Source organism: Arachis hypogaea, chromosome 6, assembly GCF_003086295.3.
Source record: "Arachis hypogaea cultivar Tifrunner chromosome 6, arahy.Tifrunner.gnm2.J5K5, whole genome shotgun sequence".
Lineage (NCBI taxonomy): Eukaryota > Viridiplantae > Streptophyta > Magnoliopsida > Fabales > Fabaceae > Arachis > Arachis hypogaea.
The window spans coordinates 2,960,432-2,975,944 of record NC_092041.1 but is presented as its reverse complement, the minus strand read 5'-3'; the positions used below and the strand labels follow the sequence as shown (position 1 = coordinate 2,975,944).

Sequence of the window (15,513 nt, the reverse complement as noted above, 5' to 3'; positions counted from 1 at the left end):
TCTCTCTCTCTCTCTCTCTCTCTCTCTCTCTCTCTCTCTCTCTCTCTCTCTCTCTCTCTCTCTGAGCTCCATAGAAGACGGAACCTTAGCAGCCTCTCTCTCCCAGCCAGCCAGCAGCAACCAACGGCTAGTGTTGTTGTCGCCGACGAACTCTTTTCCTCAGCAAGCGTCGAGCCCCGCCGTTGCAATCCTCTTTTCCTGGATCCTTTCACCTACTCTACTCAGAGCTGCTGTTGGCGTCACTGCCTCTGTCTTCGTCGTCATCGGCCACCCTGAAATCGTGTCTCTGTCCTCATCGTCGATCCCTCTCTCTCGTGCGCGTTAAGCCTTTATCTTCGATCCCACTCCGTGCCTGAGCTCACTTTCCCTCTTCTGTCGCCTTTCCTCTCCTCTCTTCAGCCCCTCCTCTCTTCTTTGCGGTGCTTCTACCTCTCACTCCACCTATCAGATATCTCCTTTTCTATTTTTTTAAATACATTTTTCTTTTTTCTTAATTCAAAAAAAAAATTCGCATCTTAGATACATCCCCTTTCAAATTGCCACCATAATCTGGTAGCTCTTTTTTAGTTCATGTGTATAAGTCATGTCCAAACTTAGCTTTTCTAGAAAGGCGAATCGATTGAGTTTACTTATTCATAGTTAAATTTTCACTTTTGTTTTAATTAATTGTGTGAGGTTATTTCAATACATGGATATGTACCCATATGAATCTCACCAACGTGTTCATATTCTGTTGGTTTTAGTAATTATCTTAGTCGTTGAATTATGTAGAATCTTACAGTTCTACAAATAGTTGATATGACTTAAGTTATTGTCATCTACTTGTTATAGATAACAATTAAAAATTTCTTTTCAAACATTGACAATTAGTATGACTCTTTTACTTTCTACTTATTTAAGGAATGATCTATACTTTTTTCTGCTATTAATTTACATCAACATTGGGATGTGCTTTTATCATATTTTTTCTTACATTAACTTGATGTTGATCTCCTGACATGAACTTTTATGCCTAATCCACCATAATTGTTCTCTTCGTGCAACAATACAAGGATGGCTTTTACATAGATACTCAACAAATAACTAATACTGGAAGTGACCTTATATTGTTTTATATAGATGGAAGAACATCCATCTGAACTTCACAGGTAGATTTAGTGGTTAGTGGTGTATCTCAAATCTCTCATGAGACAACGCGTCCATGGAGTTTGAGCCCTTAGGAGAATGGATATTTTAGTTTTGGAGAAATTTCTGTTGAGAACATTATGTATTTGTTATTTATATGTGTTTTGATCTATCTTAGTTATAAATTTCGATATTTAAAACTGTTTATGAATTTTTATTGATAAATTATGGATAATTTATTATGTAAAATTATGAAATTTTGAATTTTATTAGGTTAAAAATTATTGAATTTAAATATTTAAATTATATATTAAATTTTGAAAAATTTTATTTAATATTTAATTAAACCAATCAAATCCTAGTTAAACCTCGATTAAACTTCGGTCGAACCATTAAACCAATAAATTAGTCATCTCATCGGTTTATTGACCGGTCTGGTTCTTGCAACCTTGCCAAAAATAAATGATAAGGTCTAAGCCATAAAACACTTTTATTTCTCCTTTTTATGGTAATTTTGTGCAAATGGAGAGTAAGGGAGATTGATATTATTAAGGAGTTCTAGGAAATTGAATGAGGCATTTTATTTTTATGAGATTAAACTAAAGGGATGTTCCGAGAGTTAACTGAAATGTTGATTTTGAACCTAAACGTGAGGTCCAAACTCCTTCTGAGACAGCGTCCGACTTGTTCTTACGCCAAGGTGCCGCCGTCCGAGTTTCTCATGAGGAGGTGGGGGTGGTACCTGCAAGAGACTCTGATGCTTAAGTTAGAAAGGGCTTTAGGCAGGTTTTTAGTATATTAGAACATAAATTATACCTGAGGAGTGTCAGTGTATTTATAGTAGAGTTGATAACTATCTTTGTTGGAGTAGTTCCATTTTTATGGATGGATAACAGTTCCTTTTATCTTGGGAGTTTGTTGAAATCTATCTTTCAGGGAAGATAGAAATAATGGGAGAGGTTCACAGAGGCAGTTACTTGCTTGGGCAAGTAGAGCTGGACTCCTTCATAGTGCCTGATCTCTTTAAAAAGTTCGGGTGTGGGTTAGAGGCCTCCTTTTTTATTGGGCCTCTTATCCTTTTTGGGGCTAGCTTTATTTGTTAGGTCAGGGTATAAATAGTGCCTTTACTTGAGTTTTGAGCTTTCAAGAGGTCGAGCTCAAGCAATTTGTAGCCTTTGTTTCGACGTCAGGTACTCTGCCTTCTAGAGGTTGGGTACTCGAGCAATTCGTGGCCTTCTCGTCGAGTACTCCTTGGGATCCGCTCATGTCTTTAAGAGGGGGTTGAAAGGACTTTTTGCCCATTCTCTCTTATAAAAACGCTTTAGTTCTTCTTATTCTTATTTTCCACATTTTTGAAAGTCTTTCGTTGCTCCCTTCTTCGCAAAGAACCTTCTATTTCTCCTTCTTTCCTTGCTTCGTTACCGCTCTTAGTTCCAAGATTTCTCCATCTTGGGTCCTCTGAAGATCTTGCTTTTACTGTGTGGAAGGGAACGCTCGTGTTTACTGTAAGAACCAGAATTAAATTAATCACTTAGATAAAATAAAATAATAATTTAATTACCAGAAATAGGTTCAAAAATTTAAAAATATTAATTATAAAATTTAAAGGTGAGATTTTGATTCAGTAGATTTTTCCGAGTGAAAAAATATAATTTTCTGCAGAAAATTGCGTAAAAATACATACTGGTAAAATAGTCGTCAGTACCGGCTTAAATTTGTTTGGTACTGCGTGAGAGAAAATAAAACAGTAGAAAACTTAGAAAAATATTTAGAATTGAAAATCGGGCGCTAATCTTAAAGGTCTTGGCCCAAAGTTAGACCAAATGAACCAAAAACGATATGCGGTTGGACCGAGACCAAGTTAGGCCCAACATATATATACACACTCATTAAAGGCTATTTCATTATACAAACTTCCTAATCACATTCCAAACATTTCACAAAGTGAAGAGGGTTACACTATTCTTCTTCTTCTTCTTTTGCTCATAACTTGAGATACGATGCTCTGATTTACGTGCCATTTATAACACCCTACCACACAGAGCTTTACACTTAGGATGTATTTGACTCGATTTGGGCAGTGATAGTTGCTAGTGGTTCTGTCTCGATTAATTTAGTAAAGTAGTCAATCCCTACTATGAGGTATTTGACTTGTCCTGGAGCTTGGAAAAATGGTCCGAGGAGGTCAAGACCCCATTTTACAAATGGCCAAGGCGAGGTAACACTAATAAGCTCTTCAGGAGGCGCAACATGGAAGTTGGCATGATTCTGGCAAGGCGGGCAGTTCTTAACAAACTCGGCCGCTTCTTTTTGTAAAGTTGGCCAGAAAAAATTGCTCCGGATTACCTTTTTGTCTAGTGATCGGGCCCCCAGGTGGTTTTCACATATGCCATTGTGTACCTCCTCTAGGACCTCTTACGTGTTAGAGGTCGGGACGCACTTCAAAAGGTGTGTTGATCTTCCTCTTTTATATAGGACATTGTGGACCAACGTGTAATTTTGTGCCTCCCTTATAAGTCTTCGTGCCTCCTTTTCATTTTTATGGAGGACATCAAATTTAAGATAGTTGACTATAGGGATCATCTATCCTAAATTCTAACTAGATATAGTCATTATGTCCGGCGAGTTGTCAACTCCCTTTGATATTGATAGTGCATGTAGAGTTTTCTGGATAATGCTTCTATTATTGCCCCCTGGCTTGGTGCTGACTAATTTGGAGAGGACATCAGCTCAGATGTTTGATTCTCAGGCTATATGCCAAACCTCTCCTTCTGAGAAGTATGCTAGCTGTTCTTGTGCTTCGTCTAGGCACTTCTTCATGGTGGGGTATTTGGCTTAATAGGTACTGTTAATCTGTAAAGTTATTACTTGAGAGTCACTGAACACTATTAGTTTTTTTGCCCCCATTTCTTTAGCCAGCTTTAAACCAACAAGTAAGGCTTTATATTCTTCCTGGTTATTAGAAGCAGGAAACTCGAAGCTTAACAAAAGTTCTATCCGAATTCCTTGTTCGCTTTTCAGGATGACTCCTTCCTCACTTCTGGCTTTATTGGACGATCCGTCTACATACAAGCTCTATATAGTTAGGCTTCCCTGACTTTTAGTATATTCAGTGATGAAATCAGCGAGATATTGGGACTTGATTGCTGTCCGGGCTTCATACTTTAGGTCGAACACTCGAACTCGGATAGCTCCACAACCCATTATAGCATCCATCTTGCTAAGTCTGTCTTTTGTAGAATGTGTTTCATTAGTTGGATGGTACGGACCTTAATAGTGTGAGCTTGAAAATAAGGTCAGAGCCTTCGAAAGTTGAGGATAAGGGCATATGCAAACTTTTATATCTTTTGGTAGTCAGTTCTGCTCCTTGTAAAGCCTTGCTAACAAAGTAGACAGGTTTATGTCCGTCCTTGTCTTCTCTTATCAATGATGTAGCTATAGCTCAGCTCACCACTACTAGATAGAGGATAAGCTCTTCTCCTGCTACTAGACGGGTAAGTATGAGGGGTTGTCCCAAGAATGCTTGCTCGCACTCTGAATTCCACTCAAATTGCTTTTCCTTTCTGAGAATTGAGTATAGAAGAAGTGATTTTAGTGTTGATCCTGCTAGGAATCTGGATAGAGCCGCCAACCTTCCATTAGTTGTTGAATTTCTTTAAGGCAGGTCGGGCTCTTCATGTCGAGAATAGCCCTTCATTTTTTCGGGATTACTTCTATGCCTCTCTGGGTTAGCATGAAGCCTAGGAATTTTTCTACTTCTACTACGAATGTGCATTTTAAAGCGTTTAACCTCATCTCATGCTTCTTTATGGTAGAAAATTCCTCGGAGAGATCGAACAAAAATGAGTTAATGTTGGTTTTAACAAGCATGTCATCCACATATACCTCCATAAGTTTTTCTAAGTGGGAGGAAAACACCTTATTCATCAATCTCTGGTATGTGGCTCCAGCATTTTTTAACCCAAAAGGCATTACCACATAGCAATAGTTTACTTTTGGGGTTACCAAAGAGATCTTTTCTTGGTCCGGCTTATGCATCAGAATTTGGTTATATCCCAAGTAGGCATCCATGAAGGATAAGTATCGATAGCTGGAGGCTGAATCGACCAGAGCATCGATGCTCGGAAGGGGGTATGGATCTTTGGGACAAGCCTTATTGAGGTCGGTGTAATCGACGCACATCTTTCATTTCCTGTTTTGTTTCTTTACCAAAACTACGTTGGCCAGCCACAGTAGATACTTTACCTCTCTTATGAATCCTGCTTCAAATAGGGCTTGTACTTGTTCCTCCACGACCTGTGTCCTTTCGAGCCCAAGCTTCTAGCGCTTTTGGTGGATAGGTCTAGAACCCGAGTAAACAGGGAGCTTGTGAGACATCAGGTTGGAATCTATGCCATGCATGTCGGTGACTTTCCAGGTGAAGAGGTGGGAATTTTTCCTTAAAAGGTCAATGAGTTGCTTTTTCAGACCTTCTTTCAAGTTAGCCTCTATACTTGTTGTTTTTTTAGGGTGATTCCTGATTTGTACTTCTTCTACTTTGCCTCCATGTTGGGGGCGTAATTCTTCTCGAGTTTGGATACCACCAAGTTCAATAGTGTTGACCTTCTTTCCCCCAGGATTTCCTTTTAAATTAAGGCTTTCATTGTAGCACTTACGTGCTAGTTTCTGATCCCTTTTTATTGTAGCAATTCCCTCAGCAATATGAAACTTTATACACAGGTGGGGTTTAGAGACAACTGCTACCAGTCGATTCAAGCTTATCCAACCTACTAAGGCATTATATTCCGAAGTAACGTCAACCACAATGTAATCAATGCTTAATGTTTTTGACTTTGCACCTTTTCCAAAAGTGGTGTATAGTGAGATGTACCCAAGAGATCGGATCGACGTGTTCCTTAATCCAAAAAGATTATCTGGGTATGCTTTTAGGTTATTTTCTTCTAGCCCAAGTTTGTAAAAAGCTGGCTTGAACAAGATATCTTCCGAGCTACCTTGGTCTATTAAGGTTCTGTGGAGATTTGTATTGGTGAGGATCATTGTTATCACAATTGGATCATTATGACGAGGTGTTATACCCTTAAGCATCTTCTTTAGTGAAGGATATGGCACGCAAGTCGGAAAATCTGCTATCTTCTCTGACTTGGTACACTTCTTTAAGATGTCTTTTTCGTGATGACTTGGATATTTCTCCTCCAGTAAATCCCCCGTTGATCATGTGTATGTGTCGCTCAAGAGTTTGAGGTGGATGTTCTTGTCGTCCTCCTTCTTCATCTCTCTTTCTCTTGCTCGGGTCGTCCGATCTATCTGCCAAGTACCTGTCTAGTCGGCCTTCTCTGGCCAACTTTTTTCCGACATTCTTTAAATCATAACAATCGTTGGTAGAATTCCCATAGAATTTTTAGTTCTCACAATATTCAATCCTGCTTTCTGCCTTTTTGTGTTTAATCGGACAAGGAGGTGGAAGCTTCTTGATTGGCATATCTCTCTGTAAACATCCACAAGAGAGACTCAGATGGGAGTGTAGTTATGGTGTTTTCCAGGTTTCTTTGGGTTGTATTCTTCCTTATTCTTAGCTTCTTTATATTTTTCCCGAGGTGGATAAGGCAGGCTGGGTCTCAGAAGTGGTTCTCTCAGTCGTGAATTCTTCTCGATGTTGATATACTTCTTTGACTGTTCTTGTACTTCGTACAGGGAGGCCGGGTGTCGCTTGGATATGGATTGAGAGAATGGTCCTTCTTTAAGGCCATTAACTAATCCCATTGTTACTGCTTCAGTGGGTAGTTTTGAATCTCCAAGCATGATTTGTTGAATCTTTCCATGTAATCTCGGCGAGTTTTCCCGACCTATTGCTTAACCCCTAACAAGCTTAGGGGCGTGTTTTACCTTATCCTGTTGAATAGAGAATCTAGTAAGAAACTCCCTTGCCAAGTCGTCAAAGCAAGTTACTAACTTGGAGGGTAAGTTATCAAACCACTTCGTCACAGCTTTATTTAAGGTTGTCGGGAAGGCCTTGCAACGGGTAGAGTCGGAAGCGTCAGCTAGGTACATCCGACTTTTAAAATTACTGAGGTGGTGTCTAGGGTCAATTTTTTCGTCATAGAGATTTATATTGGGAGTTTTGAAATGACTTGGAACTTTGGTCCACATGATCTCTTCTATTAACAGATATTCTCCCTCTAGGGGGCTTTCTTCCTGATATGTTCGGTTACTTCGTTTTCGAAGATCGCCTTCTAATTTTAAGAACTTTTCTTCGAACTCCCTTCATAATCTTACCTCTCTTCGCAATTCTCGTTCCGCTTCCCATTGTCACTCAATTTCCTACTCGAGATGCTCCAGTCGTCCGCCATGGCCATGGACCATTCCTAGAATCTTAAGAGGATGTGGGGTTTCTTCCTCTTCCGATTGATGTATCTCTGATTATATCCGCCTTGGAAGGGGGTTTCTGGACGTTCTTTCTCTGTGAGGAACATGCGTTCATTGTGGTGAGAGTATGACGAGGGCATGGTCCTCCTGCTGGGGCTTAGGTTTAGATTCAGATGCTGTATGGCCGTCTTCATATTGATCATCAGCCATTATCAAGGGTCAAATTCAAGGTCCTCGGCAACAGCGCCAATGTTCCGAAGGTTACCTGAAACATTGATTTTGGGCCTGAACGTGAGGTCCTGACTCCTTCTGAGGCCGCGTCCGACTTGTTCTTACGTCGAGGTGCTGCCGTCCGAGTTCCTCGTGAGGAGGTGGACGTGGTACCTGCAAGAGACTCCGATACTTAAGTTAGCAAGGCTTTAGGCAGATTTTTAGTCGATTAGAACGTAAATTATACCTGAGGGGAGTTAGTGTATTTAAAGTAGAGTTGATAACAACTTTTGTTGGAGTAGTTCTATCTTTATTGATAGATAACCGTTCCCTCTATCTTGGGAGTTTGTTGAAATCTATCTTTCAGAAAAAGATAAAGATAGTGGAAGAAATTCGCGGAGACAATTAGTTACTTGGACAAGTAGATGTGGACTCCTTTGCGGTATTCAATCTCTTTAAAGAGGCCGAGTGTGAGTTGAAAAGCTTCCTTTTTAGATTGGATCTTTTATCCTTATTAGTGGGTATGACTTTATTTATTGGGTTAGAATATGAACAAAAGACATATTTATTTTTACTCGGGCCTGCTACACATACAAGCAAAAAGGCCCTACAAGTTTTACAAGTTTCCAACCCACACATCATTCACACGCACACTCATCTCACTTTGAATGGAGCGTAAATTACACGCGTCCCACTCAAACGGTTTCTCTTCGCAAATAGCGCTCCTTAATGGTGCACTCTTCCACTTCTCCAACCCGTTCAAAGAAAATACAAACCGTCCATTTTCGAGCAACATTCCAAACTGCAGAGATAGCACTTCTCGCGAAGATCAGAACTCTCCATCAACACAACGTAGAACTCTCAATCAAGAATCTCAAGAAAAAACGAAGTTATAATACTCAAGGTATGTTATGTTACTATTTCACTCATATTCTATATTTTTCAGATTTCGAAAACGAAGAACTAGGTTTTACTGTTCTTCTACATTCTTCTAGGTTTTACTGTTCTTGTTCTAAGTCTCATTTTACAGTTTTTAATATTCTACTTGTTCTAAGTTTTACTGTTATTCTTGGTTCTAGGTTATAGTGTTCTTCTTAGTTGTTCTAGGTATTACTGTAGTTGTTTTTCTAGTTCTTTTGGTAATTGATTGTTTGGAATATAATGCATAATTTGCTGGGTGTATATGGAGTAACTTGTTGGGTGTATATCACATACTTTGTTGGGTGTATATTTCTGAACTGATATACTGTAATATATTCAACAGTTGCACTGTTCTAATATTTGATTGTCCATGGGTGTATATTACTTGACCTTGTAATGTTGCTTGTCCTTGTATATTAATGCTTGTTTGAGTGATATCTGACTGATATCTATGGGTGTATCTGACTCATATCTATGGGTGTATCTTATTTATATCCTTGGGTGTATCTTGCTGATATCTATGGGTGTATTTTTCTGAACTAATATACTATAATATATATTCAACAGTTGCACTGTTCTAATATTTGATTGTCCATGGGTGTATATTACTTGACCTTGTAATGTTGCTTGCTCTTGTATATTAATGCATGTTTGAGTGATATCTGACTGATATCTATGTGTGTATCTGACTCATATCTATGGGTGTATCTTATTTATATCCTTGGGTGTATCTTGCTGATATCTATGGGTGTATTTTTCTGAACTGATATACTGTAATATATATTCAACAGTTTCACTATTCTAATATTTGATTGTCCATGGGTGTATATTGCCTGACCTTATAATGTTGCTTGCCCTTGTATATTAATGCATATTTGAGTGATATCTGACTGATATCTATGGGTGTATCTGACTCATATCTATGGGTGTATCTTATTTATATCCTTGAGTGTATCCTGCTGATATATATGAGTGTATTTTTTATTTCAGAAAAAATGGCAGCCAGAAACCAAGTTGGAAGAAATGTAAGTGTGCTTAGATGAAATAAATGTCAGCTAGGTAAATGTGTTTAAAAAGTAAATAACTCTGTATTACATTTCTCAATTAACATGGTTGATTAAACAGAATATTCTTTTTAACTGTAGGACGAGGTGAACCACTTTAAAGTGGAATATGCTTCCAGGATTCTATTCCATGACATGAATCTAGACAAAGGTGAAGCCATTAGGAAAAGTAATGCAATAAGACTGTCCAAGCCATCCTCATTTTTATTGAGTCCATATTGTCAGATAGATTCTGAGGATATTGACACTGTTTAATATAAATGTTATATAGTCCTGTAACAAATTGAACACATGCTGTAAAAATTTTTCAATTATAGTTCTGTTTATTGTAAAATTTCTTTCAATAATTAAAATCTCTCTGCTGTATTTAAAATGTATGAATTACAGGTACTATAATATAAAGAAAAAAATCAAACCAAATATACATCTATAACTTACCATTTTTTACACCCAAAGAACGTTGAATATACACCAAAAAATCTATCCCCCTGATGCTTTATCCCTAAAACCCTAAACACGAAACACTTAAAACCTAAACCCTAACCCGTACCCCGTAAACCATAAAACCCTAAACCCTAATACCCAAAACCCTTAAAACATTGTAAAAAAAATAAACATTATTTTATAACATAGAGATCCTTTGCGTGCTTCTCATCCCTGTCCAGAAGTGGTGATCCAGATAGATTGGAACCCATATATGACGGTCTTCATAGAGATCTGCAGAATACACCCAAACACAGACTATAAATACACCCGAAGAAAATTAAATTTACACCTCTGCTGCAGATTTTAAACAAACATTACCTGAAAGCCACTTGTTGTCCACAAGACCAAAATTTAGCAGAAATTCATTCCAATTCCTATCAAATGAGTCTTTACTATGAGAGTTCCAAACAACTTCGCTCATTTCTTGTTTAATTTCTGCATGTCCCTTGTACCTGTTTAATTTGCTTGGAATCTTCTTCATGATGTGCCAAATACACCAACGGTGAATTGTTGTTGGCATACAGGCCTCTAAAGCCCTTTTCATTGATGTGCATTGATCGGCGAAAAATCTTTTCGGAGCATTTCCTCCCATGCAACAAAGCCAACATTGAAATAAACATTTGAATGATTCAATTTCTTTGTTTTTCATCAAAGAGCATCCAAGAAGTGTTGACTGACCGTGGTGATTCACCCCGACAAAAGAACCACCAACCAAATTATACTTGAAACAAATTACCATAGTGCAGAATGGAAAATCATTACGTACACCCAACAAATGCTTTGTATACACCCAAAAAACACCCAATATACACCTCTGTGGCAGATTCATAAAACACATTAATTTAGAATCATAAAAAGGGACAGTTTATTACCTGTTTGTATTGTATGTGGTGTCAAATGAAATAACATCTCCGAAATACTAGTTCCTGTAAAATTTTCTAGCATCTTCAAGGGTGGTAAAGGTCATTCCAACCTTCAGAATAAACTGGTCATCAACAACAGAGAGAGGCTGCAGAATACACCATGTCAAAAACTATAAATACACCCAATCATTGGTAATATAATACTTCCGAACGGCACCAACTCAACCAAAATGACAATAAAAGCCATAAGTTGTAAATACACAGGCTGCAGAATACACCATGATGAAAACTAAAAACACACCCAATCATGTCTCATATAATACACCCGAACGACAACAACTCAGCTAAAATAACAGAAAAAGTCATAAATGTAAATACACCCACACTACCGAAACAAATACACCCAAAGAAAGCTCTGATCTACACCCGAACGTCTGCTATAAATTCTAGATAATCAATCAAATACATTACATTCAATCCACAGATTTATGTTGACGCGTTAGTCTCACAGTCAATGTTCACGAATTATTCAGCTACACAATGCTATACAAATGACTGCAACAAAATTCAGAGTAAACGTATGTAAATCAAACCTCAGGAACTTCGTTAGATTCAAATTCATAATCCACTTCCCCCTGATTCAGCTGAGAATCTGAGATTGAATCATCCATTATCTTCAAAACGAATCCAAACTTTGATTTCAGTAAACAAAAATCGATAGAAAACGAAGCTAGAGTTAGAAAGAGAGAAGAACAAGAAGAATAAGAACGAGAAGAAGAACGAAGAAGAAAACAAATCTAGAAATAAAGAGAGAAGAACGAGAAGAAGAAGAACGAGAAGAAGAAGAACGATAAAGAGAACGAAGAAGGAAACAAATCTTTTAAATTTGGTAGTTATATATACGCGGGATCTTTATATAGCGCGTGTATTGGACGTAGGGCATGCAGCGCGTTTTGTGGGTTTATTGCTTAATAAACTTGTAAAGCATACAAGCCCTAATGACTTGTATGTAAAGCTTTTCTGTTATTTTTATTGGCTAATGAAAATGCAATAAAAGTTTTTAATTTTTAGCATTTCAAAAATAATGTTTGCGTAAAGATTCCGTGCACCCATATATAAAAATACTATTGTATTAAAAACATTTTAAATATTTTTATTCCACCCATTGTTAAATCAGATTATCTCAACTTGTCATATAAATAAGAACTTAAGTTAATAAAAAGAATAGAAAAAGTAAACCATTTCTTTTGGTTTATAAGTAGATTGAATATTAAATAATTAGAAAAAAATCAACACGTGATATAAATGAAAATTGAATGTGTTTTGTTAATGATAAGATAAACTTATTTAGGATATATTTAACTCCCAGTAATTAATAAAATTTTATTATTAACTATTTCACTTCTAGTCCGTACTTAGTACTCTGCCTTACATCTATTTTCCCATGCCAAGAACATATTCTTTTGCTCTTTAGCAATTTCGTTGCATCTTTCCATTAATTAAAATATGACTAACATAGTTAAGGAGTATACAATCTCAATAGAACCAGAGGAAGAATCTTTTATCTGTAGTTCTGTACAGTACACTAAATCTTTACACCTAATCGTGCCAAAATAACTTATGAATACAATGAATACTTGAATAGCTTAAAAGGTTGTCTAAATCCATGCAACATAGAAAAAAGAAGCAACAAAAAATTGGTTCACTTTTCAAATCTACCTTAGTTTTCGCAAAGGCAAAGCACCTCCAAAGAGCTTTTCTACTTCAGTAGCTTCCATTTTGAGTCCGTCAAGTATTTCCATCTCCTCTTTAGACAAGCCTTTTAAGAAATTTTGCTCATCCTCTTGAAGCACTTTGAACCCTTCAGCCAACCTCTGAAATAATGTCATTTCAGTTTTCTGCACCTTCTCTACTTCTCCTTCTAACTCCTCGACTTCTCTAGCAATAGTTTCTTCTCCTTCCTCCACCTTTTTCTCCAGTCTTTCCACTAGGGAAGGCTCTGGCCCACAAGTATTGTCTGTTTTGATAAACTTGCTAAAGTCCCTTCCTACTTTCTTCACAGCTCTTTCGAGTTCAGGCACTATAGATTCTGGTAAAGTTTTACTTCTTGTGTACACAACAGCACCTCCATATCCATCCCATGCATCGTTTTTACCTCGATAGTATACAAAAACATAGTCTTCCGACTTATTTTCAATCTTTGATGACAAAATGTACCTGCATATCATTGCTGGTAAGCCTTAGAAAGGTCAAATATAACTTTAAAGAAGTTGTCATTGTCAATACATGTTAGATAATATAATACTCAAAATATAACTTTAAAGAAATTACCAGTCATCTTGATAGTGAAGGTACTCATTATCATGATTATAGAGGATGCCAGGGTATTTGGGATCTTGTACAAATCTCTGCTGGGTTGACCTAGTAAGAAATCCAGCATCTGGAGTTTTTACTCTCCATGATAAATTCCCCACAAGTTTGTTGTCTTCTGTGTGAAATTCGTGTAATTGACAATCAAAAGTATCAAAACTTGGATTTAAACCACTACTGATGAACCACTTGCCAGTAAAATCTGCAATGTTAAAGTTTTGAACAAGGATATCAGGATTTGGAGCAGGAAATTCTCCCACATCTGATTTCATAGGCACACATTTCTTCCGTGACACAGCACACTCATTGAATTCATCAACTACACTGTTCTCAAACAGGTCTCCGCATTTGATCTAAAAAGAAAAAAAAAATAGAAGTTTTGAGAAGAATTAACTATAAGATGATGAATTTGGACTAAAGAGTAGGAGTACTAACTTGGCATTCTGTCTCATCAGGTCTATTATTACAAGTTTGGAGGCAAGCAACATTGGCTGCACATGATGGATTTGAGAGACACCTAACTAGTTCTATCCTGTAATTATATTCACAAAATTAATAAGATAAATTCCAGGTTTATTCTATTGTATTATAGTTAATATATTTGGTATGGTATACCTGCATTCCTTCAATAAGCAAGTACAAGTTTTGAGAGCGTCAACAGCATCAACTGAAGGAACAATTACTAGAAACCAGGCCAAAATACTAGCCACTTCCAATGTGCGTAAATATCTACAGTTTCCCATGAATTCAAGTATTCTGTTCGTCAACATCTATTATTATCCAGATAAAATAAAGTCAGAAGAATAGTACTATAAAAAAAACAAGTGAATTAAAAAGGAGAGTTATATACCGATGGGCGATTAGTATGAGAGGAGGAATGATGATGGAGTTTGGCTTTGATAGTGAGAGATTGATTTCTAAAAGATACTAAGGAGTTGAAGCGTGTAGTTCGATTTGTGGTAGTAGAGAATAGTCTGAAAACAAGACTACTGGAGTGAAAACCTACTGTTCTGTGAAACCTTATTTGACCTAACTTCATTATCAATGGTACATTAGTTATGACTGTGGATTCGTGACAAGATAATAACATTGAATTTGCAGTCAAGATTGCCATTTGAGATATTGTAATAGGAAGAGAAAAACGAAGGAATGTTAGCACAGAAAAGAGAGGCGGATAAAGGAAGGATAAGTGGTGCAGGAGAAACAACAGAGAACGCGTGGCACAACAAATTGACGGAGAATAAGATAAGACACAAATTCATCATCGACTTTGTGTGGACTGTAAACGAACTCGTAAGCTTGCAAGCTGTAATTGCCATAATAACATACATCCTCCCTTCAACTATGTTTCTTTGGGTCTTTTTCGAAGGCCTTACAATCGCAATTGGACTATAACCAACCTTCTCTATAACAAAATAAAAACCTAAAATTCTCTTTCAGAAAAAAAAAAAACATACTCCACCAGAAGTTTTAAACTTTAGGATCCGATGAAAAAAATGAGTATCCAGAATTTTAAATATAAAAAGATAGTTTAATTTAGAAATAAAATAAATTTATATCTCTTATCAAATTATAATAGGTGTGTATATAGAATACTTTTATAATTATAATATCTTTTATATGATTTAATTATAATATCTAAAAATTAAACTTACAAATAGAAAAATTTTCAATTGTTATTCTATTAAAAGACAAAAAAAAAAAAACAAAAAAAACTGTTATGTCTAAACTATAAAATAAAAATTAATAATATAAAAATTTAAAATAATTCAATATAATATTACTTAAAAGCAAAGAGTAATCTTACAAAAAAAAGCTATTAAAAGAAGTATTGATAAAGATTTATAAAGCAATAATTTATATCCGTGTAAATGACTTGGTGATAATAAATAAACTAATCTTTTTATTGGACAAATACTTAACAAATAATAAGATAGAAATATAATAACAGCCGCAATTGGAGATCAAAATTATAAAAAAATACCATACATTGTATAAGGTATAAATGTTAGCTGTCTTAAAAATTTAATAATTAATGAATGTTAAATATATTTTTTATAAAATATTTGTGTCTATCTTTTTTTAAATTCTTTTAAATAGATTTAGTATTA

General features: G+C 36.3%; 1 protein-coding gene across 1 annotated transcript; it reads right to left on the bottom strand.

Annotated features, from left to right (window-relative positions):
- Positions 1-12,493: 12,493 nt before the first annotated feature.
- LOC112695354 (violaxanthin de-epoxidase, chloroplastic) lies at positions 12,494-14,778 on the bottom strand. The gene is made up of 5 exons (XM_025747669.3): positions 14,253-14,778; positions 14,018-14,172; positions 13,838-13,934; positions 13,364-13,755; positions 12,494-13,249 (listed from the first exon to the last, which is right to left on the bottom strand). Exons 1-5 carry the CDS (start codon positions 14,514-14,516, stop codon positions 12,748-12,750), a joined length of 1,410 nt encoding a protein of 469 aa, XP_025603454.1. The 5' UTR covers positions 14,517-14,778; the 3' UTR covers positions 12,494-12,747.
- Positions 14,779-15,513: the final 735 nt, after the last annotated feature.

Coding starts and splice junctions, on each gene's coding strand:
- LOC112695354 (XM_025747669.3), bottom strand. CDS start 14,516: ATGGCAATCTTGACTGCAAATTCAATGTTATTATCTTGTCACGAATCC. Junction 13,935..14,017: donor TGCTTATTGAAGGAATGCAG/GTATACCATACC, acceptor ATATAATTACAG/GATAGAACTAGTTAGGTGTC. Junction 13,756..13,837: donor CTGATGAGACAGAATGCCAA/GTTAGTACTCCT, acceptor TTTTCTTTTTAG/ATCAAATGCGGAGACCTGTT.